Source organism: Taurulus bubalis, assembly GCF_910589615.1.
Source record: "Taurulus bubalis genome assembly, chromosome: 17".
In the NCBI taxonomy this organism is placed as follows: Eukaryota; Metazoa; Chordata; class Actinopteri; order Perciformes; family Cottidae; genus Taurulus; species Taurulus bubalis.
In genome coordinates, this window is record NC_136605.1 from 16674423 (window position 1) to 16700831 (window position 26409).

General features: G+C 43.8%; 2 protein-coding genes across 3 annotated transcripts; one reads left to right on the top strand and one right to left on the bottom strand.

Annotated features, from left to right (window-relative positions):
* Window positions 1-1024: 1024 nt before the first annotated feature.
* On the top strand, window positions 1025-8430 carry rabep2 (rabaptin, RAB GTPase binding effector protein 2; the record flags this gene model as incomplete). Its single annotated transcript, XM_079233150.1, has 11 exons — window positions 1025-1049; window positions 2753-2908; window positions 3387-3469; window positions 3564-3941; window positions 4066-4161; window positions 4283-4381; window positions 4903-5016; window positions 5617-5695; window positions 6129-6283; window positions 6969-7085; window positions 7219-8430. 11 exons carry the CDS (start codon window positions 1025-1027, stop codon window positions 7321-7323), a joined length of 1407 nt encoding a protein of 468 aa, XP_079089276.1. The 3' UTR covers window positions 7324-8430.
* Window positions 8431-8599: 169 nt separating this feature from the next.
* atp2a1 (ATPase sarcoplasmic/endoplasmic reticulum Ca2+ transporting 1) lies at window positions 8600-25214 on the bottom strand. 2 transcript variants are annotated; one of them, XM_079233097.1, is made up of 26 exons: window positions 25117-25214; window positions 24877-25013; window positions 23720-23737; window positions 23074-23156; window positions 20281-20385; window positions 19222-19360; window positions 17755-17835; window positions 17574-17659; window positions 16531-16686; window positions 16220-16361; window positions 14921-15087; window positions 14730-14818; window positions 14515-14617; window positions 14278-14409; window positions 13900-14025; window positions 13294-13512; window positions 13091-13202; window positions 12767-12990; window positions 12427-12647; window positions 12127-12329; window positions 11838-11923; window positions 11509-11642; window positions 10609-10726; window positions 10042-10159; window positions 9668-9699; window positions 8600-8930 (listed from the first exon to the last, which is right to left on the bottom strand). In XM_079233097.1, exons 2-25 carry the CDS (start codon window positions 24992-24994, stop codon window positions 9674-9676), a joined length of 3006 nt encoding a protein of 1001 aa, XP_079089223.1. In that variant the 5' UTR covers window positions 24995-25013; window positions 25117-25214; the 3' UTR covers window positions 8600-8930; window positions 9668-9673. The 2 variants fall into 2 exon arrangements, with proteins under 2 accessions (XP_079089223.1, XP_079089224.1); XM_079233098.1 differs by lacking the exon at window positions 9668-9699.
* Between the last annotated feature and the right edge of the window lie 1195 nt (window positions 25215-26409).

A 26409-nucleotide genomic window follows, 5' to 3' on the forward strand; every position in this document is an offset into this window, starting at 1 on the left:
TGGACAGTTCAGGTGGTGGAAGCCCACTGAGCCGTGACAGAGCGACATCTTTCCTGATGACAGAGACAGAGTTGCTCCATCTGCTCAGAGCTCCTCCATCCCAGTTAAACATTGAGGATCCAGCGCAACGACCTTCAAGATAAAGATCAGTTGCAGGATCTTCTGCACAATGTGAAAGCGGTCAGTGCACTGACCTTTTCCATTTTAGAGGAACCTTAAGAATCTGTGAGGGGGAATACATTAAATACAGGTGAATCTAAAAAAAAACGTTTTTCATTAATTCATTCCTCATTTATTTTGAAAAGGATTTTTCATAACTTGCACAGAGAGTAATATTGTCAATGGTGGGCCATAACAGGCCATTCAGGAATTAATTTGAGAATTAAAATGCAAAACAACCTCAACATTTTTAAGGTGACTTAACACTTGATCTTCCTCATTATATCGTTAAGACAATGGTTATTACACACCAACCTTTTCTTCCATCAAATGGTAAATGATCATATTAATTATTATATATATGTACGTATATACAGTTGCTGCCAAAGAACCTTTTGCAAAAGAAAAAGCGTATTTTGTTTTAACCATTGAAGTATCTCAATGCCCAATCTGGAAAGGAAACAAAGTAATGAAGACTTCCTTAATAAATAAATGATGCCACAGTATTAACGTTTTATAACGCGGCTCAGTGACCTCCAGTGGTCACCACTCGTGATGTCCGGGGTGTGGCGGCGACCAGAAGAAAACACGTTTACACTCCTCGGTGTTCAAACACAATCATAAAAACAAAACAAAAAAAGCAGTGGCATTTAAAGTCAAAGCAAACAGGGAAAGAGGCTTGAGAACAGGAAGGAGGTTGACGTGATTTCCGCAGGCTCAGACCGGGGAAAGTTGTTTCCTGAAGTTGACGTTTCCACACCAGAGTCCTGCTGCTCGGGCAGAATGACTCCGACACGTCTCTCGGACTTTTGAGAGACTTTTCGTTTGTGTGTTTTTTTTTGTGTATTTTATTTTTGACGAGAAGATGAGCTCCAAGACTGAAGACGCAGGTAATTCAAATAAATAAATAAACCAGCAACGTTAAACTTGAGCCGGCTTTACTCTTCACGTGACGGCTTGTGAGGGGATTCTGACACTTAAAAAAAAAAAAGAAAAGCGTCAACGTGAACGTGTTGCTGTGTGAGTGAAACCTGTTGCTCCGGTCACTTCACCGACTCACGGCCCGTTAGCATCGCTGACCGCCATAGGAATGAACGGGCGCTGCTAGCCGCGAGCTAACAGGCGTCCAACCGGTGGTGTTACGGTTTAACAGGCGACCCTGTTAACTGGCGACCTTTCAGCCGAACGCGTCCGTTGTTGTCGTATTTACGACAGCTGCGTCGAAAAATAGGAAAGAGAACACGTACATTAGCTGTCCTCGTGAATGCCGCTTTGTTTATTTTTTTATACAGTGTCAAACCCTCTCGTATACATAATAATATATCATAATACAAATTAAACAATGCGGCATTCACGAGGGCAGCTACGTGTTCTCTTCCTATTTTCAACAGCTGTCTGTAACTACGACAACAGCGGACGCGTTCGGATGAAAGTCGCCATTTAACACGGTCGCTTATTAAACCGTAACACCGGCGGACCTCTTCTAAACCACCCGACCACAACGCGAGGGCTCGGTGTCACGCCTTCAATGTGCTTTTATCGCAGCTACGTGACGACTGTGTCGAGTCATACTAACTTAATCTGTAATTATAGTGCCTTTTTGAGACTAATACCTGTTGCAGGTGGATCAGCTTGTTATGCTAAACGTTACCTTCAAACTGGAACTACAGGTGTTACTGTGAAGTTGTCCAACATCAGAAGACAGACATCCTCAGCTGTGCTCACCAACAATAGTCAGAGAAATATAACACAGTGTGCAAGTGTGTGTGCTGGAGTCTTTACAGCCGTAAATCAATAATTCTCTTTTATTTGGCACCTGCTGTAATCATATAAGGTAATAATGATGTAATGTCAATAATAGACCCAAATGTTGTGTTTTTAGGTCTTGGAGATCCAGGACCCTGACAGCTGAAAAACATACTTAGTATTATCTTCTTATTTGGTGCAATGGAGATGCTTCATGGTTATTTCAGTACTGCCACCTTCATCAAATGTGTCAGCCTGGTCTGTGGCAAACAGAAGGGCTTCAATACCTTTCTACAAGTTGGGTTTTAGTAGAAAGACAATATATGTTTATTTGGAGGGAAAAAGTGGTTGATATTATTGCTATTTGTACATCAACCATAGTGGAGTCAGTTGGCTCGTTCTCCTCATTGACCTCCCAGGGTACTAAGCAATGAGAACAGTTTGTTATGTTCCCTGCCATACCCTTTAGATGGGGTCATTCATGGCCTAATCCTTGAAAATGTTTGTCAAAAATACAAACACACTATTATGCGACTGGCTGACCTGTATTTAAAGGATTTGGGTGCATCCGTCAGACGACTCTGTCGACCTACTATGTGCACACACCTAACAAGAATTACATGCTTTGTAGTTTTGCAAAACTAAATAATGCAAATAATTAAAATCGGCATGCTAAAAAGTCCCAAGCACATTGATTAATGACATACGGTGAGCTTTATTCTGATCCTATAGTGACGCATTTACAGGTCTTGCTGTTTCCCATATGCGTGTGAGTCCATGTTTTGAAGATGCAAACCTCTTCAAAACGACACGTAATGAAGCTGAAATACCTTCCTGTCCTTTTCAGAGGCCAGCCTGCAGGCCCAGCTAGCCGAGTTCCGAGCTCAGGCCGAACACTGGCAGGGCGTGGCGACGATCTGCGAGCTGAGCAAACAGGAGGAACTGGCAGAGCTGCAAAAACAATGTGATCAAGAGATCCAGTCTCTGCAGGAGGCTCTCAGAGGTCAGTGTGTGTTTATGTGTGTGTGATAAGCACGGTGCGTTTGTGAAGGTCCTTGTGTGCACATTCTAAAGTATTTTTCTTTCCTTTCTTTTTTTCTGCTCCCCTGTTTGTGTAATTTCTAAACGAGGCCAAATGACACACAAATAATATTACCTTGTTTACTTTCAATCAATAGTATGTTAAACATTTGATTTAAAGCTCTTAATTCAAAGCCGACTAAAACGTTGGCATGGAAGAGGAGAGGAGAGGACATGGAAACGGTTACATGTCGGTGGAGTTATACTTAAAACAAAGTGTTTATTGTTATAACTTGAAAGTCTTGCCAATGAAACCGAATCTCAAATGCAGCTACCAGTTTACTTTTTTAAAGTATCGTGAGTTTATTCATTTTTTTAAATATTCTTTCATGAATCTCAACCAGTCATTCATCTGACTGGAGGATTTAATCATAATTTCATGATCCTGTTTGTCTCCTCAGAGACGGCAGCGCAGTATGAAGCCAGGATATCTGTCCTTCAGTCTCAGCCTGCGGAGTGGAGGAGAGCCGGTGGACAGAACATGGTCAGTGTTTGACTTTGTTTTTTTCTTCTCTCAAATTGTTTCCAAATGTCCTGGATGTAATTCCAGACGTTATTTGTTTTTCTCTACCTGTTAGATCAGTGGAAGGAGAGGCAGGATGGATGCAGAAGCCTCCAGTAATGAAGCCCCCACGTCGACCACCAGCAGCCTGGCGGAGGCGGAGGCCATGTTGTCGACGGACAGCAGGCACAACCAATCAGCAGAGCTCGAGGCGGTGGCGGAGGGAGAAGGGACTCCTCCTGCATCAGAGGCGTATTTTTCACTGCGGCACTGCGACTCGGCCTCGTTGTCGTCCTTCTCGTTAGACACGCCCTCTCTGCCCAGAAAACACCACGCTCAGGAGGACACCGACTCTCTGGTCTCCACAGGAACTTTGGTGCCTGAAGCCATCTACCTGCCGCCAGCCGGTCACCGGCTGGTCACGCACGGCGACTGGGATGCGCTCAGTGCTCAGGTACAGTTTCTATCATATCAAAGGTCAGGTTACTTTCATGACAGAAGAACATTCACGCAAAGTTTTCAGTCCGACCAAAAACAAATGACGCGGCCGTGTAATGAGGGTGTGGTGTGTCGTGCAGGTGTCAGAGCTGCGAGGGGAGGTGAATCGGCTGCAGGCTGAGAAGGAGGAGCTGGAGAGGGAGCTGGACACACAGACCAACCACACACACAAACAGGTGAGCGGCACGGCTCTGAGTTTGCAGCAGCCAGAGAGTAAGTGCAGACGTACACACTTGTTAATTTGTCTGTCTGTCTGTGTGTGTGTGTGTGTGTGTGTGTGTGTGTGTGTGTTTTCAGGTAACAATGCTCCAGTGTCAGGTCCACACTTCAGAGGCCCTCCTCCAGGATTTGCAGAAATCTTTCAGCCAATCGCAGCATGCCGTCCAGAGTCGGCTGGTGAGTGTCAGGGATGGTGATATAACGATTTTACATTTTAGTCGTTGAGTTGTACAGATTACACTGACGGTGTTTAATTAGTGACCTTTAGAGGTATTTGCCTTTGGAAAGAGCCAGGCCAGCTGTTAACCTCCTTTTCCAGTTTTTATGCTAAGCTAAGCTAACTGGCTGCCGGCTCCAGCTGCATATTTATCACACAGACATAAGAGTGGAGATGATCTTTTCTTCCAACTCTGGAATAAAGAGAATACTCATATTTTCCCAAACATTTACAATTCTATGCGGTTGGTTGTATTTCAACCATCTTGATTTCATCAAAATGAGAACAATGCCAAGAACAGAAAGGAAGTTGCGGCTCTTAAAGTGAGTTTTTACCATAGATGCGTAACCCAAGTGCATCATGACTCACTCATCCATCACACGGCAATTAAGCCAACAGTAACCACTTGATCTGTATTACATGAAGTAAGATGACCTCATTCAGCAGACGTAGGTGTTAACATCTGCATTTGTGTGTCCAGGCAGAGCTATCCTTTTCCCAGAGGAAGGTGTGCACTGAGCTGTCCAGACTGAAAGGAGAGGAGGTGGAGGACGAGGGACCAGACTCTAGCTCATCATTCCCAGCAACACTGCAGGTAAAATGCTCTAGGTTTTCCTTTGCAGTTTATCTGCTCCGCTAGAGCTACGGCAAGGAACCACAAGGAACCTCATGCAAACATGGATCGTAAAATAATGTCCTTGACATAATTCACTTCTGGTTTAGTGAGAATAATGTAGTTGGTAGTTTCACATAGTGTTGTAAAGGGTACAGAAACCTGTGGGAAGCTTTTTTTAATCTAACTTCCTTTTAGCTAGATGCTGCTTTTCTTCATTTCAGATAGTTGTTGGGATGACTTAAATGATTGAAACGACTTAATTAATTGGAGGTTCATTTTGTAATCAAGTTGTCAATGTCCTGGCTCTCGAAGTGTGTGTGTATGTATGTATGTATGTATGTATATATATGTATATATATATATATAGATAGATAGATAGATAGATAGATAGATAGATAGATAGATAGATAGATAGATAGATAGATAGATAGATATTTTTATCTGTTGTTAGTTTAAAATGTTTATTTGTGATCTTTTAATTTGAGGATTAGATTTAGTTTGTTTTTGAACAACTTTTAAAGCAGGCGGTTACTGTTTATGTGTCTGCTGACTGTGCTGACTGTTGACTCTAACCTCAAGGGGGCGCACTGTGAGGAGCGTCTTCGCATCGAGATTGTCAACCTGAGGGAGCAGCTGAACGCCCGGACAGAGGAGGACGGTCTGTGGATTAGATTATTGTTTAGGGCAGGTTTGCATCACTGACTGTCTTGACACTGTTTTAATTTCCCTCTCTCTCTCTCCCTCTCTCTTCCCCTGCCTGCTCGCAACTACTGTCATCAGAAGTTTTACAAGGTGAGTCTGCAGTTTTATTAAACCAATTATTAGCTCTTGTGATTTGTGTAGCGTTACATTTCATTCAGATTTATTTCACTTCAGTGTCGTCTATCCAACAGAACCGACAGTTAAACTAATACAATAAGAGGCAACTTTACATTACATTTCATTTAGCTCATTCCACCATAGAGGAGCCAGGACAGCAAACAGTCGTGACTTTGTTGAGTGTTTAGCTCACAGTGACGGAGCTACAAGCCGATTGGCAGAAGCCAACTTGTAATAAGCTGTAATGTTTCCGTCGTTGCTTGTGCGTGCAGTGCAGCTGTCCAGTCTGAAGACGGAGACGGAGAGGATCCAGAGTCAGAAGGACCAGTTGCAGGCTGAACTGCTGGCCTGCCGTACTGAACTGGACGCCCTCCGGGTGGCACTGTCTCATGTGCAGCGCACCAACAAGACCCTCACTACTGACAAAGTAAATCCAACCTGCTTCTTTGCACTACAGGCTGAGTGTTACTGCTGATGCTTGCAATGTCCACTGCTGCCTGTGTGCCTCGGTGAAGGCTGCAGTGCTGATTATTTGTACTACGGTGGTAGTGGGCTGCTCTTATTCTCAGGAATTCTGATTATTTAAACAAATTCTTAAGCGTTAACAATCATACTGACAAAAAGAAGAAAATCTTAACACACCTTCCTGATTGATGGAGTCCTTGAACAGAAACAATCTCGCCCAAATACTGCACAACCTTGTGTTATTATATACTTAAGTCCTGCAATGACAACTGAGTATTTCCATCCTCGGAGGAAGGCCAAAAGACGCAGTTGAAAGCTTTGCAAACAACACGTAAATTGGACCTTGTGTTGGGAATGTTTTTGCACAACTGGTGTTCTGGTGTGAGGAATTATTAATCATGGTTGTTGTTCTCAGTTTCAGGAAATTAAGAAAGAAATGCACATGTAGTGTGAGTCTGCTTTACAATATAAACGTAATGAGAAACATAGCAGTGGGCCATGAATCCATAAGACTGAAACCCGACTCGTGAATTCTTACGCTTACATTGCGAGTATTAAAAATAGTGACATGCGTTCTTTTGTTGATAACACTGCTAGCTGCCAAAGTAATACATTTTCTAATCCGACAATTTCTCCGTGGCTGCCAGGCGTCCCTGCACCAACAGTGTCTGGAGCTGCGGAGCCAAGTGATCAGTCTGCGCTCTCAGGTCGACACCACCCAGACGGTCCAGATGGACTTTGTCCAGCTGTCCCAGTCGCTGCAGGTAAGAAGCAATATGTAGAGGTTTGCTTGAGGGAAGGAGTTGTGGTAAACAAAAAAGTGTTAAATATCTTCTTCTTTTAGAAATTGCTACAATCAATTCCATATATATCAATGATCCCCGTCTGTCCCTTCAGGTGAAGCTGGAGGTAATTCGGCAGGCTGAGAGTCTTGAACAAGTCAGAGAAATCCTGGAGGAGGGAATCAGTGAAGCTTGTTCCCTGCCTGCAGATGCTTCGTGAGTTTTTATATATATACTGGAACCAAAGAGCACAGACCAAGACTAACTTCTCCAATAAGGACCAACCGACCACGTGAAATACTGTCGTGACCACAGTTTGTGCTGCTTGCACTTCTAACATGGGATGTTCCTAAAGAGACATTGTTTTTGGGGATTAAAGCGACGGTTCCGTGTTGATGACTGAAACTGTTGCTTTGCTACCAAAGTGATGATGAACCTTAAATGCTTTGGGTTAAAAAAAACGGTTCACATTCCCTTTTTCTGCAATCTGGTAACACGTTTATTCCTCGACTAATACACATGTAAATGTGTTCTGTTGAAACTGACATGATTCCAGCAAACAGTCCAACACTCAGTATGTCACTAATTGATATGCAATCATTTCCCCATGCGAACATTTCCTTGTATCTTCTTTCTAAAGCAACGGATCACAGTGCAATAATGAATACCAGTGCCACAAAGCAAAAACTCTCCTCAAAGAACTGCATCACATGGTGGTTTTTTTTATCATAAGCATTAATTTTTGTCTTCTTATTTTAGCTGGGCATCGTTAACTAATCTTGTTCGCGCCAGTCGCTTTTAAACTCCAAGCTACTTCATGATGGTGGATTTGAACAGAAGTGAACTCTATGAAGAATTGTGAATGTGTTACATCTCATCAGTTTGTTCTGTGTTAATACATATTGGAAAGGAAATATAGGCTGTCACAATCTTTTCTTCTCCCTTTGAGTTCATATTCGAACATTATGATAAGGTTTCTCAACCCTGGGCTCAGAGCTCCATGCAAAAAGGGTCAAAGGAAATGAAAAAGACTGATGCATAATATTTTTCTCTGTACGATATACTTTAATATACTGTATGATTTGATCATTTTCATCTAACCTATTTGGAAATACATGATCTTGAAAATAATACAAAGTACAGCTGCTGCAAAAACCCTGAATAATGTAAAGAGTTAGAGAGAGAGATGATAGTTTAGTCTTAAAGTATTATTACAGAATTATACGTACATTTGTAACTTCATTGTGATAATATCTGCCGCTGCCTCACTTGTGCAGCAACTGTCATAAACCAAACTACATTCATAAATGTGTTTATTTTTATGTTAATGCACACATCTGTGGTTGTCTTAAGTTTTTAGTTACACTATGTTTACTAATTATTATTATTCCTGTTGTGCTCTGTTGCGTGACAGATCCATAATTAATGTCAGCTAATAGTGCTCAACATCTATTAACGGGATTATTTAAAACAACAATGACATCCAAGACTTTCTTTAATACATATCTTTATTCTTTAAGAATAGAATCAACACAATATCTTTAATAACTCTCACCTATATATTAACTTCAGTACATACACAGAAAAAAATATTTTGCAGCTTTCTTTTGGTGTTTTTTTTTTCAGATGGCGTGTGTGTTTTCTTTTGTATTCATGCCGCTCGATGTTTCGATCACGGCAAGTGGCTGTTGGCTGGCGCTCCTTCAGTGGCAGCGCTCGGCCTCTTCCTCTCCATCCTCTGCGTCTCTCTCTCTCTCTCTCTCTCTCTCTCTTTCTCTCTCTCTCTCTGCTTCAGCCGCTCTGTCACACTTTGCCTCTAGACTTTCCCTGCAGAGCAGAACAAGCGGGTCAGCTGAGCGGTAACAACAGTGTGCTGCGGTTGAGTCGCAAAATGCTTTGAGTGAAGAGTCTGTTTGTTTTGGGAAAAACGCTAATTTGATGTGTTGCCTCTAGTCAGCCGGGTGATGAGCTGAACACTGTTCCTCCATCCCAGCTAGCTTAGCTTAGCATAACCAAACAGCTAACATGTCTCTGTCAAAGGAAACAGAAAATGCCTTCCAGCTCCTCCAAACCTCACTAATTGACACACTATATTGTACAAATATAAGTGTACAAATAAGAAAAAATTGCAAGACCAATTTTCCCATGGATGGATTCTCTATGGAATAAAACAAACTAGTATATTTCCCAAAATCAAATCCTCATATGTATAGATTTCGAGTTATTGAGCCAAACACCAGTTTCATTTTGACTTTTTAGCAAAATACACAGTATTAGTTTTGACATTACAAGTTGCTGTTTCTACTTTTAGAGGATCTACAAGCTACTGGAAGCAATAAGCAGAAAGTAATATTTTCAAATAATAAACACCATGATGCTGAGACCAATGATTAGATTTCTACTGACAGTTCAAGAAAGATGTAAAGCCAGACGAACTGATCCCAGCTAGGATCCAAATGTATTAGTCCAGAAAGATTTGCAAGACAGACACAAACTCAACAACAGATCTGTGCACGATGCAGAGTGCCTGAGCCTTTAGCCTTTAGCATGAGTCAGGGGAATACCTTTTGTTACAGCGGTGTGGAGGAGGGGGCGACTGTCGGTGAGGGAATGGTGAAAAAGAGCATCCAAGAAGAGGAAAGTTAGATACATGTCATCAGAGTAAACAGAGATGAGCGGAAAGTGGGTGTGAGATCATTAAAAAAGGGTGAGGAAGAAGAAAAGAGGTGAAAATAACACATTTAATTGGGAGGTAAATTATCCTATAACATTCCATTCAGCCATATGTTCCTTACAAATCAATAAAAGTGAGACATTCGTAGCACAGGTTCAGGTTAAAATGTTAAAGCAGGAAGATGAAGCCATGTTTAATGTAAAAAAACACATGTATATTTTCAAAGTAGGTATACAGAATAAAGGAAACATGCTTATAGCTTACCCTCCAGATATGTGCGAGCCACAAACTTGAGAACCTCGTCAATGAGGATGACTGGGAAGGAGAGCTTCAGCACCATCAACCACTGCTCCACATTCAAGTGAGTGAGCTTGAAGATCATCTGTGGACGAGAGCAACGCCGCTTTAAAGCTGCCGAACGAGATGCTCAACTACCAGTAAGAAACCAGCGGTAATGTGACTCGTGTGACTATGACTGTGTCGTATTATTCCCTCTGAAGAATCTGTCGTCATTTCTGTGAATTTCTATCTTCACACTATTGTAGGTTAAAATAGAAATTCACATTAAAAAAAAAAGAATCGCACCATTTTAGGAGCTCAAAAAGCTGAGCAGCTGGTTTGATTGTATGCCACCGTAAATCCCATCTGTGTTAGTAATTTGGGCAGCTGAGCGGTTGCTCATCTGTTAAGTATTTAAGCAATGGCAACATGGAGGTTGGTGTGTGTGTTGGTGTGCGTGTGTGTGTGTGTATATATGTGTGAGGGAGGAGTAGAAGGAGATGGATGTTTGTTTTTGGAGAACGAGGATGTGGTGCAGGAGGCCAGACTCACGGGCAGGGGGTCGACGTAGATGATCATGAAGTGAAGGGACATGGAGAGGCTCATGGCGCCCACCAGCCAGCCGTTGCTCCAGGGGGGCATGCGCACCAGGGACTGGTTCTCAGACAAGCTGGGAGGGGGAGGGAGGAAGAGGAAGAGGAGGAGGAGGAGGAAGGTGGGGTTGGATGGGGAGGCGGAGGTGAACGTTAATGCAGACTGAACATTTTTGAGGGCATGTGAAAGTGTGTTTGTGTGGGCAGGTGAATCTAGGAAGATAAATGTCGACAAAAGGACCTGAAGAATGAGCATGTGACACATTTATATGTTGTGTATTGTCTCTTCATCATGACCAGCAACTTATAGGGATATCATACTCCTGAAATTCTGCATGCATGCATGCATATGATGGTAGCCTCGGTTTTACAAGTTAGGGTAAGTGAGTATAAGTGCTCACTACTGAAAAAGTGACGCACATCGGTGTAGATATGTTATATAATATGCATTATTATTACTGCTGCCTTTTGCTTTTTACTGTTGTTAGATTGGGAGCAAATTTTTACAAAAAAAAAAAAAGAATACTGTTATGTAGTTTACTCAGTGGGGGTAGAAGTACTTAAGTAAAAGCACCAACAGCAGTTTTAAAGTCTTGCATTCTAACCTCCAAGTACAGGAGTATTATCAGATAATTGGACTTAAAATATCAAAAGTACTTCTTCTGCCAAAAAATAGTGCTACTGACTTGTGGCCGAATAGAATCCAATAAAAATACCCAAGTACTTTAAATGCGTACTCTGGTCCAGTACTTGAGTGAATGTACTTTACTTGACACCACTGGTCAGAATATCGTTTATTGTTCATCGACGGCGTCGAGGTGAGCGCGTAGCAGGAAGTATGTTCATCGTGTCGTCAGACCTGTTCAGAGCGTTGCACATCTCGATGGTGACCAGCACAGACAGAGCCATGGTCATTGGGGGCGCGGCCTCAAACACCTCGCAGTGGATCCCGGTGAAGTCCTCGTTGTCCTCGCTGCACTGCATGAAGTGAGACTGAGGGGGAAGACAGAGACACAACATCTTACTGACGTCTGGCATGGCGTCTGAGACGCTGAGATCCATCCTGTGAAGTGTCTTTGAAACTAGTTTACAAGAAAGGTTTCTTTTTACAGCAGCTGGATGCCGTTCGCTGCGTGATCGGCCACAATTTGTAGGAAAAGTACACAAATAATAGTGTTAATTACTAACCAGCTGGTGGAAGGAAACCATTGGGCCTTCATCACAGTACAGGAACCACCAGGCAGCTGCTGCCACAGTTGCAGCACCAACATAACCTGGAGGAGATATTACTGAGTTAAATAAAGTCTTTCATTTATCTGACTGTTCATCCAACAGTTGAAATCCACAGTCTTTAATAAACACATGGACGATACTGATACGTGTAATGGCCGCCAGAGCGTTTTCAGACAAAATAAAGGAAATTGCCACAACACACAAACGCCTCAACCGCCAAGGGAAGAGGGATCTTGCGTTTTACCTCCGATGGCCATATATCTGAAGAAGAGCCAGCCAGAGATCAGGGGCTCTTTGGGGGAGCGGGGGGCTCTGCCCATGATGTCCAGGTCAGGAGGGTTGAAGCCCAGCGCGGTGGCGGGCAGACCGTCAGTCACCAGGTTGACCCACAGCAGCTGGACGGGGATCAGAGCCTCGGGCAGACCCAGGGCTGCCGTCAGGAAGATACTGAGTATCGGAGAGAGGAAGAGGATTTTATTAGTTTTGACTCTGTTGTAAACGTTATTATCGCACCTCACCTCCGTCTACATAAGGATGTACTCACCAGACGACCTCGCCGACGTTGGACGAGATGAGGTAGCGGATGAACTGCTTCATGTTGTTGTAAATGGCTCGGCCTTCCTCAACAGCGGACACAATGGAGGAGAAGTTGTCGTCAGCCAGGACCATCTCAGAGGCAGACTTGGCAACGGCAGTGCCAGAGCCCATGGCGATGCCAATCTCCGCCTTCTTCAAGGCGGGGGCATCGTTTACTCCATCACCAGTCTTGGTGAAGGGTAGAGAGAGAGAGATGAGAGAGAGATAAGAGACATTAAGGTGATGGTTTCATCCCATTTTCAGCACGAGAAACAACAAAGTTTACGCTCTCCGTCTTTCCGGCTCACCATGGCGGTAATCTCATCGAAGCCCTGCAGGAACTCGACGATCTTAGACTTGTGGGACGGTTCCACTCTGGCGAAGCAGCCGGCCTTTCGAACAGCGATCTTCTGATCGTACAGATCCAGGTCATCAAACTCCCGGCCGGTGAAGGCCTTGCCAGTGACATCCTCATCCTCAGTGAAGATGCCAATACGACGGCAGATGGCCACAGCTGTGCCTTTGTTGTCACCTGGGAGGACAGAAATTAAGATTTTTGTCGTTTCTGTGAAGAGATTGTTTGTTTTTCGTAACACGATGAGATTCAAATACCGTGTGTTGCGTCTACTAACCAGTGATCATGATGACTCGGATGCCAGCAGCCCTGCACAGCTCGATGGAGCTCTTGACTTCCTTACGGGGAGGGTCGAGCATGCCTACACAGCCGACGAAGGTCATTTCAGTCTGGAGATGAGAAACGGATGAGAAACTGTCTTCTTGTACAATCTGTTGTGTCTTTCATTTCTGCCTAAACGTTTCTTCATCAGTCCTCTACCTCATAGTTGATAAACTTGGTGGAGTCCTCCAGGTTCATGTCCTCCCTCCTCATAGGTGTGTCGCAGGTGGCCAGTGCCAGACAGCGGAGGGTGTCGCGCCCGGTGCCCCACTCCTTGATGACCGACAGGATGTGGTCTTTGACCGGGCCAGTCAGAGGAACGCGGCTTGTGCCCACGCGGACGTACGAGCAGCGGTCAATGACACCTTCTGGAGCCCCCTGTGGAGTTAACATAACGTTCAACACCATCCATCAACGTAGGGTGTTTGACCAGTATATGATTTGATTCATTGAACTTCATTTCAGTAATTTATTTTTAATTTAAAGTCTGTTTCATCATGAGGATTGAGTCCTAAAACTGACAGTTGGCGAGTTAGCTAGCTTGCTAGGGAAAGATCTGAACAGTGTGCTGGTGTTCAGCAGCAGCGTTGGGTCTAAAGGTCCCTCCATCTCACTACCCACTGCGCTGCAAACAATCGACATTTAATTTTGTACCAGTCAAATGACCACGAGAAAAAGTGTATTGTCCATTCTACTCCTGTTCTATTCGGCCAAAGCGTTGCTGTGACTATTAGGTGTACTTCATGTCTTGTGTCACACACTCACTTTGACGAACATCTTGTTTCCGACGGGGGCTTTGGCCGACTTGGCAGGAGAGCAGAACACCGACATAGACTTTCTGTCTCTGGAGAACTCCAGGGTGAACTCCTTATTCATCAGCTGCTTGACCACCTGAAAATGAGGAAGAAGAAGAAGGTCAAGTGGAGGAAAGCGATCTAAAATCAAGGTTGAGTCTCACCCATCTGTTATGACAAACTAGTAAATTAAGTAATTTTTTTGACCACTTCAGGGCTGTGGACGTTGAAATATTATCACCTTTTAAGTTGATGTAACAAACTAATGATCCACTGTGTTACCACTAACATGTATTTGTATCCAGGATAACATGCTATGTGCTTTATGGAATATTTTGTGTCGACTTACAGAACAGCACGCGTTTGCCCGCTCCACCTTGGACAGGCCGCGCACTTCAGTGTTGAACACGTTCATCTTCTCCACCAAACAGGACAGCGCTGTTTCTGTGGCCTCGCCCACTTTCTCATAGATGCCCTTAGACTGCATCACGGAGCAATAAGACAGAACAAACGTACATTTGAAGTTGGCCGTGTATCAAAATGAACCACATTGAAGAGCACAAATGCTCCTGAATGCTCTGCAGACCTCGTTGTAGTCCAGAGAAGAGTCGTTGCACAGAGCGCAGATGGTAGCCAGCTCAACCAGTCCATCGTACTGGCCGCACTTTACCAACATGCCGTTCTTTGTACTGGCAAAAAAAGATTGTAAAAACAACAACAACAAAGGTTTAACAATGGGTTATGGTGTTTATGCGTATGCAGGGTTTTATACGATGAACTTTGAACTCTTTTGACACTCACACTTCTCCCTCTGGGGTGTACTTTGAGCCTGAGATGTCAAACTGACCGAGGGAAACATTGTCAACGTCGACTTTGTCAATGACGAACATCTGCATGTAAACAAAAGAAACACACATTTCATTAGATCTGCTCTTTTTTCCCGTCACCTATCTGGATCGGAACGTATATTGGTGTGGTGAGTATGGACCTACCTTTGTGACACACATCTGGTTGGTGGTGAGGGTCCCGGTCTTGTCGGAGCAGATGACTGAGGTGCAGCCCAGGGTCTCCACAGAGGGGAGGCTCCTGACGATGGCGTTCTTCTTGGCCATGCGGCGTGTTCCCAGAGCCAGGCAGGTGGTGATGACAGCGGGCAGACCTGCGGTGGACGGAGCGAGAGATTAAGTCACTGGTGGAAGATGGAAAAAACATTAAGAAGCACTAAATTAACGAAAGAATGATCTGACATGTCTGCTCCAAGCCACCTGCCACTGGGTTGCTGACAACAGTTGTGGTCCCTAAACCCATTGGCTGGAGGAGACCCAGACTGGGGTATTCCTGTGGGAGGGGGCTGCTGCGAGCCCTTCAGTCTGGTCTGTGTTCAGATTCTTGGCAAAAATCTACTCTGACAATGGTGTGAAGTAGAACTGGAGAGTGTCCAGTTTAGTGACATTGTGGTGGCATCTGTCTTTGCAGATGATGATGGCCTTTTGGCATCATGGGATCGTAGCGTGTGATGAGCATGGCCACAGTGTGCAGCTGACTCTGATGTGACGGGGAGGAATGTGACCTCCTCTAAATCACCGGTCCCAATCAGGCGGCAAAAAGGTTTCTGATTCAAGTGTTGATGGCTCCTACGCACTGAGGGCCAACTAGTTAGATGTAAATGCAGAGCTGAGTAACTATATAAGCGCTTGATTTACTGACCAAACGTTTTCCAACTCTCATCTATTGTTGGAGTTGGGCTTTCTGTCTGTGACAAACAGAGTGACAAGAGCCAGATAAGCTGCCTCAGTCACTTGCTGTAGATCCTTCATGAGTTTATCAGAAAAAAAGAAGACTTGCTGGGCGTGGATCCAGACCAGGACACGTGGAATAAACACTGTGGAAGGTTAAGGTGAAGTTAAAAAGATGTCTGTTCTTCCTGCCCGTCATCAAAACCACCCAAAAAATAAAAGTTGTACTCTTCTGGATAATTAATACCTTGAGGAAATCAACTCAACAAACTCCAAGAGGCTCCTATTATAAAAACACAATATCAATACAGCAGAGAGATGTGGTCTTATTTATTCCACACATTCTTCCTCCTTGTCAACACCTGGCACATATACGATAGTATACTACTCCCCAAGACCTGTGAGCAGACTTTGATGAGCAAAATCAATGGAGTTCTTCCTAAATGTACAATATTGTAATGATCAATCAGCCAGTGGTTTTCCTTTTGATTTTTAATGCAGTGTCACATTAGGAGAGCTACACAAGACAAATCTTTAGACCGTCCTAGACTTTACCTTCAGGGATGGCAGCCACAGCCAGAGCCACAGCAATCTTGAAATAGTAGACAGCCCCGCGGATCCACGAGCCTCCGTGGACGGGATCGTTGAAGTGGCCGATGTTGATCATCCAGACAGCCACACAGATGAGGGAGATGACCTGGGCGACAGGCCGCCAGAGGGAGGGGTGAGACATTTGTTTTATATCCACTTTTCCATCTTAAGGCATTTGAAACTGTATTTGTCCTCATTTCTTACTAAAGTACTAAATAGATTGTACTACTGTCACTGGTGATCTTGTTTCAGATGTGTCTATCTGCCTCGCTCACCTTGGAGAGCTGCTCTCCAAACTCGTCAAGTTTCTGCTGCAGAGGGGTCCTCTCCTGCTCGGTGGCGGCCATCTGGTCACGAATCTTTCCGATCTCAGTGGAGACGCCAGTTGCAATGGCGATACCAGTGGCTTTTCCTGAAGCAATGTTGGTTCCCTGATCGGAAGACGGAGAAAAAACATTCGGAAGTTAGTTGGTCAATCTGTACCAAACGGGAATATCTCAACTATTGGATGGATTGCCATAAAACTCTTGTGATCTCCACAGGCTGAATCCTACTGACGTTGGTGATCGCCTGACTTTTCATTTAGCGCCACCTTGAGGTTTACTTTTGTGTTTTTTAATGAAATGTCTCAACAGATATTGGGGAAATTGCATAGGGACAGTATTTTCACATCCCCCTCTGGATGAATTGTAATAACTTTGGGGATCCTCTGACTTTTACTCCAGCACCATCATCAGGTCGAAATTTGATTTCTCAAAAACTTTAGTTCATGAAGAAATAACAGCGAAGCTAAAGGTCAAAATTAGCAAATGCTAGCAGGCTAACTAATATATTAATCGTCTAATATGTTTGTCAATTGGTTGTATTGTTTCATCTATTGTGTGTTGTGTGTTTGCATTTTACTTTCTTAGTTTGCATTTCTTTTGTTGGGCCTCACTGTTCTGTTGTTATATTGCCTTGATTTTGCTTTACTTTGTCTCTCAAAGTACTTTGTAAACTCTGTTTTTATAGGTGCGATATGAATACAGATATTATTAACATGCTAAACATAACAATATATCTGCTAAAAAGCATTGCTCAAAAGATTGTTGGCATGTTGCCATTAGCTTTTAGCTTAAAGCTCAGCGATACTTTGGCTGCAGCCTTGTTAACCTAACAAAGCTGTGAGCTGGTTGCTGTCCTCCTCCACAACAAAGTGCAGCATGTATGTGTGGATTTAGTGTGTAGTGGACAGGGAGTCATCATTTTGACAAAACAGGAGCTTTATTGAGTGTGTAACATAAAGGTGGAAAAGGGAGTTCTCATAAAAAAGACTCACGGAGAACAGCATGTTCTTCTTGTCCTGGTTGACGGCTCGGGGGTCTGGGACCGCCTCGGTGTGTTTGATCACGCTGACGGACTCACCTATGGGAGACGCACACAGATTTGAGGGTGAGGTGGTCGGGTTAGGAAGCGGACATCAAAAACACATCAAGTCCGTCTTTCCCCCTGATACGTACCGGTGAGGATGGACTGGTCCACACGCAGGGTTGTGGATTTGATGGAGATGAGCCTGATGTCAGCTGGCACTTTGTCACCAACTAGCATCCACACACACACAAACACACAAACAGAGAGAAACGCACAAAAAAAGTTCATCAAACCATTTTGATTTGTTGATCAGCTTTTCTGGCAGGATGACAGCACAAACAGCTTCATATCAATGTGACTGCAGCAGGATGAGGGAGGGGGTTGGAGGGTTGATTGACTAGTTTTAGCACTCTGGGTGGATAGTGTTGTTGTTGAAAACTGATACCACAGTCCGAGACAGAGGGAGAGGGAGACCTTGGGGAGATCATGAAATGAAAAGAACAGGTGTACAGCAAACAGAGGGAGAGGGAGAGACAGAGGAGGGAGTCGGCCGTCGATATTAAGTGTATTTATACTCAAGCTTGTTATTTTTTCTTCCCGCAGCGAGTTCCTTCAGTTCCCCTCCACCCCTTTTTTCTGCGATTGCCTTAAAAGGGCCCATGTTCATTCTCAAGGACATCAGGAGACATGTGCACACACACGCACGCACACGCACGCACACGTACACACACGTACGTGGCTCTTTTGAAGTATATGAGCGAATGAGCCCAGAAGCTTAATTCTTTCTTTATGTGAAAACAGGAGTCAAATGAATAAGAGTTTCTAGGGCAAAGGTCATCTGTTTTAAAGGTTTTCAGCTCAAGCTCGCAGTCGGTTATCATAACTCACGTCAGTTCATAAAACACATGCTTTCTCGATCCAAGCTTGAGAAGTCCTGAATAAGCTGCAGAGATGAGCTTTGGCTTAATTATTAGGACGTGCTACATACTTTAGTTAAAGTGTGTTCTGAATATTAATCAAGTTTATTCTTAGTATAAAGTGTCCACTATATCATGATTTGACTTTCAGATACGAGCCGAGTAAAGCATTTTTTACTTTACCAGACTTTATCATTACTTAAGTCAAATTCCCCAAAGTCAGCTGCTGCTTCTTTCTCTTCCTCATCTCCCGACTAAAAAAAGACAATTCCCACAGACCAGTGCTCCATACAGCTACATTGCATTCACAGTCGTATATTTTACATTTGACCTCTGCGTCACAAAAGGGCACATGCACAGGAATTTGCACGCTACAATTGAGCAGTAATGAAGAATTGGTATTTCACCACTCAAGTCCTATTCTGAAGGGTTAGTTTTAGGAAGTTGGGCTCGACCTTTAACCCTGTGTGGCTACAGCCAGCTTATTTGTAGAATACTTTGAGTCACTTTATAACACTGAAGTTACAGGATTTCCTGCGCTACTTTGCACACCAAGTATAGATATTCTGTGACCCTGAGGATTCACTGCTGCTGCACCTATTTTTACACTTGACTGTTCCTGGAGCGTTTTTAGTGGCTGAACGGACTCTGAGGTAAAGCGGCGAAAAGAGAGGGCCCCTTCAGTTTTGGGAATCTTACCGGAAACCTCCACCACATCACCAGGAACGATCATCCTGGCCTTGATTCTCTGCACGCTCTTCCTGTCCGACCGGTAAACTTTCCCCATCTCAGGCTCGTACTCCTTCAGGGCCTCAATGGCGCTCTCTGCATTGCGCTCCTGTTGCAAAAATACACAAAGTATTGCAATTGTAATAAAACAACATTAAAAGTTGCAGATTGCATGATATATAAGGCAATTGTTTTCTTATTGCCAGGTGTGGTTAGCCATCCATTCAGCTCATAAACAATTCACGTATATAAAGGAAATCCTTCAAAGAACAGCAGAAACATAATCCATAGTTTGGGTAATGGGATGCAAAATGATCGTTAAAGTTTGACATTGAACACATCTTGAGTGACCATCGTGTGTGTTTGCAGTGCGGTGAGTCTGTCAGCTGAACAACAGGTTGATGAAGTCCATCGGATGATGTTGGGTTCAGTGGTTTCCTCCAAGGCTGCCCTCAACGTGTAAAGCCTTCTATATGCCCGCCGCCCTCCCTCTCGCCATTCTCCCCCGTACCCACCATGTGTGAATCCTTGTGCATAGTTTCCAAATGACTGCCGCAGGATTCAAATGAAGCCCCCTCCGACCACACACACACACACACACACACACACACGTGGTAACCCAATCGTCGCTCTGTATTTTTACTGTGGATTGTAACAAAGCAGACTGCAGTTTGAGCCTTCAAGGGTCCCTCGCCACCACAAGGCTTAACCTTTGACCTCTTCACCTCCGGCTGACGTCATGCCTCTCATTCTGGACTCCCTCGAACTCCAGAGCTCCCGTGTGCTCGCTGTAAAGGACACGGGCTGCGACCTGAACAGGCCGTCCATCGTGTGGGATTTATTGTGTGTGACTGTTGCTAAGTATAAGAGTCTATTTAGGTGTGTGTAAAATACAGCATTCAGGGGCAGGTATGTGTCCTTGTGATTGTTCCCCTCTCTCTCTCTCTCTCTCTCTCTCTCTCTCTCTCTCTCTCTCTCTCTCTCTCTCTCTCTCTCTGTGTGTGTGTGTTTTTTCGTGTGTTCACTGACCTGCCACACTCCAACGATAGCATTTGCAATGAGGATGAGGAGGATGACCAAGGGCTCTACGAAGGCAGTGACAGTCTCCTCGCTATCCTCAAACAAAGCCAGCACCTGAAGGAGACGGAGAGAGGAAGAGTGTCAGAACGCACCTTTGAATGAGAGTCTTTAAATAGCTTGTTGTGTTAGACCGACAGTCCAAAATCCAAAGATCTCCAATTAACAATCATTTGAAAACAGAAAAGCAGCACATCTTGACATTTAGTTAAGAGGCACATGGCAGGAAAATGTTTCGTATTTTCACTTCACAAATGACTGATATGTATTTCAGTGTTGATCTATTGACAAGGTCACTCTGTAAACGGTCGCTAAAGATTCACTTTTTACACAAAATATGAACCTGCATGTCCCAACACTTCCTCAAGCTGAAAGATTTAGTGTTGAAACCGTTAATCAATCAACGGAAAATAACAAGTATGATCAATTAATTGTTTATCAAAGTAATTTATCAAGAAAAAAAAGCCAAAAAATCTCTGATTTCCGCTTCTAGGATTGTCTGCCTTTCTTTCTCTCTTTTCTTGATCAGTACTGTTGGTTGAATAAAGATAGAAAGTTGAGCTCTGGGAAGTAGTAACAGGTGTTTTACAATTATCTGACATCAATAATTCGGGAAAAGCCCTCAGTTACAGCCCCACTGAGGTTATGGTTTTATTTTTTCACTTTAATCACAACGCCATTTAATCATCGATGCTTTCTGCATCTCTTTATACACACTTCTCAAAAACCTTTTCCGTATTAGTTATCTCTAAAGGTCAGTGGGTTTTGGACATCTTTTTAATGAAGGATCAAGTATCAAGGATCTGTTGGGGTTGAAGATGTTAATCAGATAATCGCACGGATTTCATCTTGAGTTATTGATATACTTCATAACTTGTTGGGGGATACGTTGTTGTGCCCCTGTTGCTCAGGGCGACGGTATCATCTTTTACGGCTGGTCAGCATTAAACAGAAGAGAGAACAGAGTGTCTATTCCTGACAGTTATGAACTATCGCCGGATCAAATGCCGTGTGTCATTGTTGTCTCTTATGTCACCCGATGTGTGAAGTCTTTCCTCTACACGTGACTCTCCGGTCCGACACGTGTCGGCCCCTGGTGAGCGGGAGTGGGAGTCTGTTTCGGAAAGCCTCCGTGTTGACATTGACACAGATTAGTTGCAGGCCGGCGGAGCGGAGAGAGGCCCGTCCTCCTCCACGTCTATAACGTTCTGCTCCTCCTCGTCATAATCTGCTTTTTTTTTCATTCGCCTGCTATTCATCGCACATCTTTTCTCACCCTTTTCCAAAAATAGTAGCTGGCGCTCTCCGGCCTGTCTTCGCCCTGCCTTCCCTTCAAAGACACAATCGATCTCCACAACGAGCGTCAGAGGTTGTCAGCGCGCCGCGGCGGCCGGACATTCCTGTGTGTATGAATAGGACGGCCGTGTATCTGCAGCATTTGGTGTTCTCGCTTTTAGAAACCGTACACGACTCCGACTCTATTGCTCTCGTTTGTCACACAAACAATGCCATTGTGCAACCCAATCCTCTCCCTCACCCTCCTCCCTGTCTCTCACTCTCTCCTGCTGCTGCAAGCCATCCCTCGTTCCTTCCATCATTGACCTTTGTCTAAGGATACAGTTTCTCATCCTGGCTTGAGACTTTCTTAAAATAAAGCTCCTGCTATGCATATGTGCACACACTCTCTCTTTCTCTTTATCTTGCTCTCTCTGTTTCACACACACACACACACACACACACACACACACACACACACACACACACACACAACACACACAGCCGTCAGGCCTTCTAAGGCCATAGTGACAGCTGTGCAGGGAGGCCGGAGGGCAGAGATCGAGGATTAAGACAATGTGTCCAGCCTTCTCTCCTCCACGAAACTGTTTTGGAGAGTGCAACAGTGGAGGGGGGGAGAGAGGGAGAGAGAGAGAGAGAGAGGGATTCCTGGTGAGGACATGGGTCCAAATGTAATTTAATAACTCAGCGATGTACACGCTTGTGTTTGTCGGCCAGAGTGTGTGTCGTGACAAACAAAACAGTCGAGGGGTCAGAAAAGATGCCGCTCACAGTTCGCATACTTCTCACGTCACCGTCAGGTTCTTTATTGAGCCCGAACGAGCACTTCTGTCTTCTGTACTTTATGAGACTTCAGTTCTGTCGGTGAGGCTTAAGACACGGTCTCCTTATCCGCAACAACTTTGAGCGAGCAGCGGATATTTGACTCTCTCTGATTGGCAGTTCCTAAATTCCGACTGAAACATAATCTTTTAATTGTTGGAGCTTGTTATGGGCGTGCGGGAGCAAGGTCATGCAAGTGCTTTAATTATGGATCCCACTGTCTGATTGGTCGGCTTCAACATGTGACATGCATGAGTTTTAAATCTTGTAATGTAAATCTTGCAGAATTTTGCTAGAATTTTGTTTTGTTCAGTTTGGCAAACAAAATGAACTTTAACTTAAAGTATAATCTCTTTTCTTGGCTTTTTGTTTTTAATACTTCATTCTCATGAGTTGATGTTTGTTCCATCTGTTGTTTGGACTCAGCTATTGGGACTCCTTAGGAAAAGAACGGCATCTGGATCTAATATGTAGCACTTTTATCCAAATTGCATCAAACATCTGTCTTTTCACCGTATGCTCCTTAAATACACAAAGAACGTGTTGTAAAACCTCTGCATGTGGGTACTGAACAATGAAAATACAAACACACCGTATCATGTAAAAGAGAAAAGTGAGCAAACTCACAAAAGAGATGCAGGCGGCCAGCAGTAAGATTCTGACCAACAAGTCCTCAAACTGTTCCACCACCAACTCCCAGATGGTCTTTCCTGTTAAACATATTCATCAAATCACATAAAACACAGCATTCAAGTGTGTGTGGTCAATTGTGTATGTACCTATATATTTACATGCGATAAGTCAATATAATCTTAATAATATGCATGCAGACAACAGTCACCATCAAAGGTGAAGTAGATTGTGATGAAGCCAACGATCAATATATAAAAAAGAATATCTGCCACATACATTATCTGCATGTGTTCAAACTACTTTATATATTCTTTGGGACACTATAGTAAAACTATTGTAGCAGGACACATTAGTTTGTGTTAAGAAGGACAACAACTGTCGAAGCCATACATCAATCATCTGATCAGCTGATTTCTTGAGTTGAGTGCGTGGCGTGAACGTATTATTAGTACTTTGTGCCACAATAACCAGCGGCACCACGAGAAGCAGCCAATGACAGGTGTTGGATAAACGAGTGTGTGACTCGTCACTACAGGAAGTGAGAGGAACAGGCGTGTCCGGGTGGCACAAAGTTAAAAGGACGTGTGATTCAAACATCAATAATTGAAAAGCAGGTGTTTGGGGCTTGAAGTGGACTCACCCTCCTCCGCTGGCAGCTCTGTGGGTGAAGAGAAACAAACAATATTAATAAAGCATAGATGCACGCCACATTTACTGCATCGTTTTGAATCAGAAACTATTATCTATGGCACTATTGATAGGACTCTAAGTGGTTAATTAATGTGAGGAAGCAGCTGGTTGTTCAGGCCTCCCTGAACCTCTGCCAGTTAATGACACAAATAAAGTGACTTTAATAAGACCTTCATTACATAGTTACTCTGTCAACATACATTTATCTGCTGAGAAGCCCCTCAAACCTTCACTGCAACCTGTTGAGCACGATTTAGTGCAACGAGAAGGCGGCAAAAACCTCCATGTTGCTCTTGTTTTTTAGTTTTTTTTTTACAAATAGGCATTTTAAACAGCGGACATAATTACACAATTAGAGTAATACATAACATGAACTGTTCTGTTCCATTTAATGCAGGTGTCCCAGCTCAAGGGACACTGTTAAATGCAACAGAGACATCAATAAGGCTACTAATTATAACTACGCATCCCTGCTTTGACGAGTTTAAATTGCCTTTACAATGCAGGTGTTTTCTCAAATACCAGATTTGACTCAGTTTGACAAAAGACAAACTCAAAGTCCTCTTCCACACATTTTTTAAAGGGCTTTCAGCTGCATTTCACGGCCTTTCCTCAGCGGATAGAGGTCGCTCAACTCCATCCCACTGAGGGAGGCGGTTGGTAAACAAGTGAGCAGGTTGACCTTGAGTTGAACAAGCGGCCATGCTTTAATTCACCAATAAATAAAGAATCTTCAATCAAAAATAAAGCCGGTAGCGATTGTCAGAAACCTGAGACTCTGATGCACCTGCTCCACAAACATCACCGCCCCTCCCACAGTTGCAACTTCATCAAAAACATCACACACAGCCAGTTCATCACTACATCTCGTCCTTCTCTTTCATCTCCCAATCAGTGGGTTTGAGCCATTTTATCTTGTGAAACCTCTCAGGTGCTCTGTGTTTCTGCCTCTGTGGCGTTCACGCTCTCTTCCAAGCTAAATCCAAAGATACATGTGTGTTCCTTCATCCTGAGACTGCTTTATCCCTCAATTATCTTCTACTCTTTCTTTACACCTTCCAATGCTCCATCCATCCATCCATCCATCCATCCATCCATGTCCCTCACCGTTGAAGCCATATCTGTCCAGGTTCTTCTTGAACTGCTCAGGCGAAAGGCCGGTTTCTTCAGTGACGCCGAAGTGAGACAGAATGTCCGGCGACTCTTTCATGTATGCGTTCTCCATCCTCGCTGAAACGGAGAGGCTTCGGGAACAGAAGGGATAGAAAAACACAGAAACATTCACATCAAGTCTGAGGCTGGCCTGACACCGACAGTTAAAACAAGTGAAGCTCAAATGTCACCCACCACTTTCTTGAAGTGTGGGATTGGGATGAAAAACTGGCAACCCCCCTGCGTTCGCACTGGCTCTCTCTCGACCCCCTCTCTCTCTCTCTCGCTCTCTCTCTCTCTCTCTGGGCTGTTGCTCTCCTCTCGGAGCCCTGAACTGACAGAAAGTGCAACCCGGCAAACTGTCCTGAAAAGTTTTATACAGATGAAAAAGTGGCCTCATTGGTGCTTGCTCACCATGCACTGGCCTCCCATTGGCTGAGAACCTCACAAATAGGTGGGCAGGGATGGCCCCGTGCTGGAGAGTATGCAGGGGTAGGGGGCTGGGGAAGGGGGGGCAACAACTGCAGAGGGGTCTACTGCCCGGCAAGCTGGAAATAAGATGTGCACTAGAGAACATGCATGCTCAGGGGCAACAACGGCTTTCTGAATGAGAGGTAGGGGACACGGATGAGCCCGTAACACAACACCGCTTTGTGGATGTTTTTGGACACTCGCACACTCAAAAGAAATGTCAAAAAAATTAAAGGTTTTGAAAGGTCACTGTCACTTTAGCTGAAGCAAACTTAAAGAAAGTAAATAGTCCTATTTATATGTTGACACAATATGCCTCAATGCATCTCTAATTTTCCTAAAAAGCAAAGGCGTTTCCACTTGTGGAAAGTAAATAAGTACATTTACTTAACACTGCTTGGTAAGTTTCCGGTACTTCGCTTGAGTATTGTACTAGTTATTTTACAAATGAAGAATTCATATTAAAAACACATTTGATTATCTTATAGTATACAGTGCATTTGTTTCCTCTCCCATTTCTCGACCCCTTAGATTCATTTTGAGACCATTTGGAGGGGCCGGACCCCTATGTTTGAAACCACTGGACTAAACTTCCAAAAAGTGAAATACTACTTAAATGTTGTATTAGCAATCTAATAAAATAATATATAATCATTTGAATGAGAGGCCATTTCAATGCAGAATCAGTGAGCTGACACTTTTACTTGAGTTAAGGATCTGGATACTTCTTCCACTTCTTTTCATATGTGTACATCTATCAAAGAGAAGAACAATATCTCAGGGATAAAGCAGTGTTGATAAAGATAAGAGTTATGCCCTCATAAGTACACATATAGATGCAAAGAAAGCAGGGGCAGAGAAAATGAAAGACGAGACATCTGTTGATCTTTTTATTGCTGTGCAAACTGTTTACAGTTTGGGAGAGACAGATTATTGATGATGAAGTAAAAAAGAACGCTGCGTGACAGAACTACAGATCTGAAATGTGTCTTCACGATGAAGAACACAAACGCAAAC

Coding starts and splice junctions, on each gene's coding strand:
- atp2a1 (XM_079233097.1), bottom strand. CDS start 24,994: ATGGAGAACGCATACATGAAAGAGTCGCCGGACATTCTGTCTCACTTC. Junction 15,088..16,219: donor TGTGGCTGCCATCCCTGAAG/GTAAAGTCTAGG, acceptor CGTCCACCGCAG/GTCTGCCCGCTGTCATCACC. Junction 13,203..13,293: donor CCAAGTTTATCAACTATGAG/GTAGAGGACTGA, acceptor TCTCATCTCCAG/ACTGAAATGACCTTCGTCGG.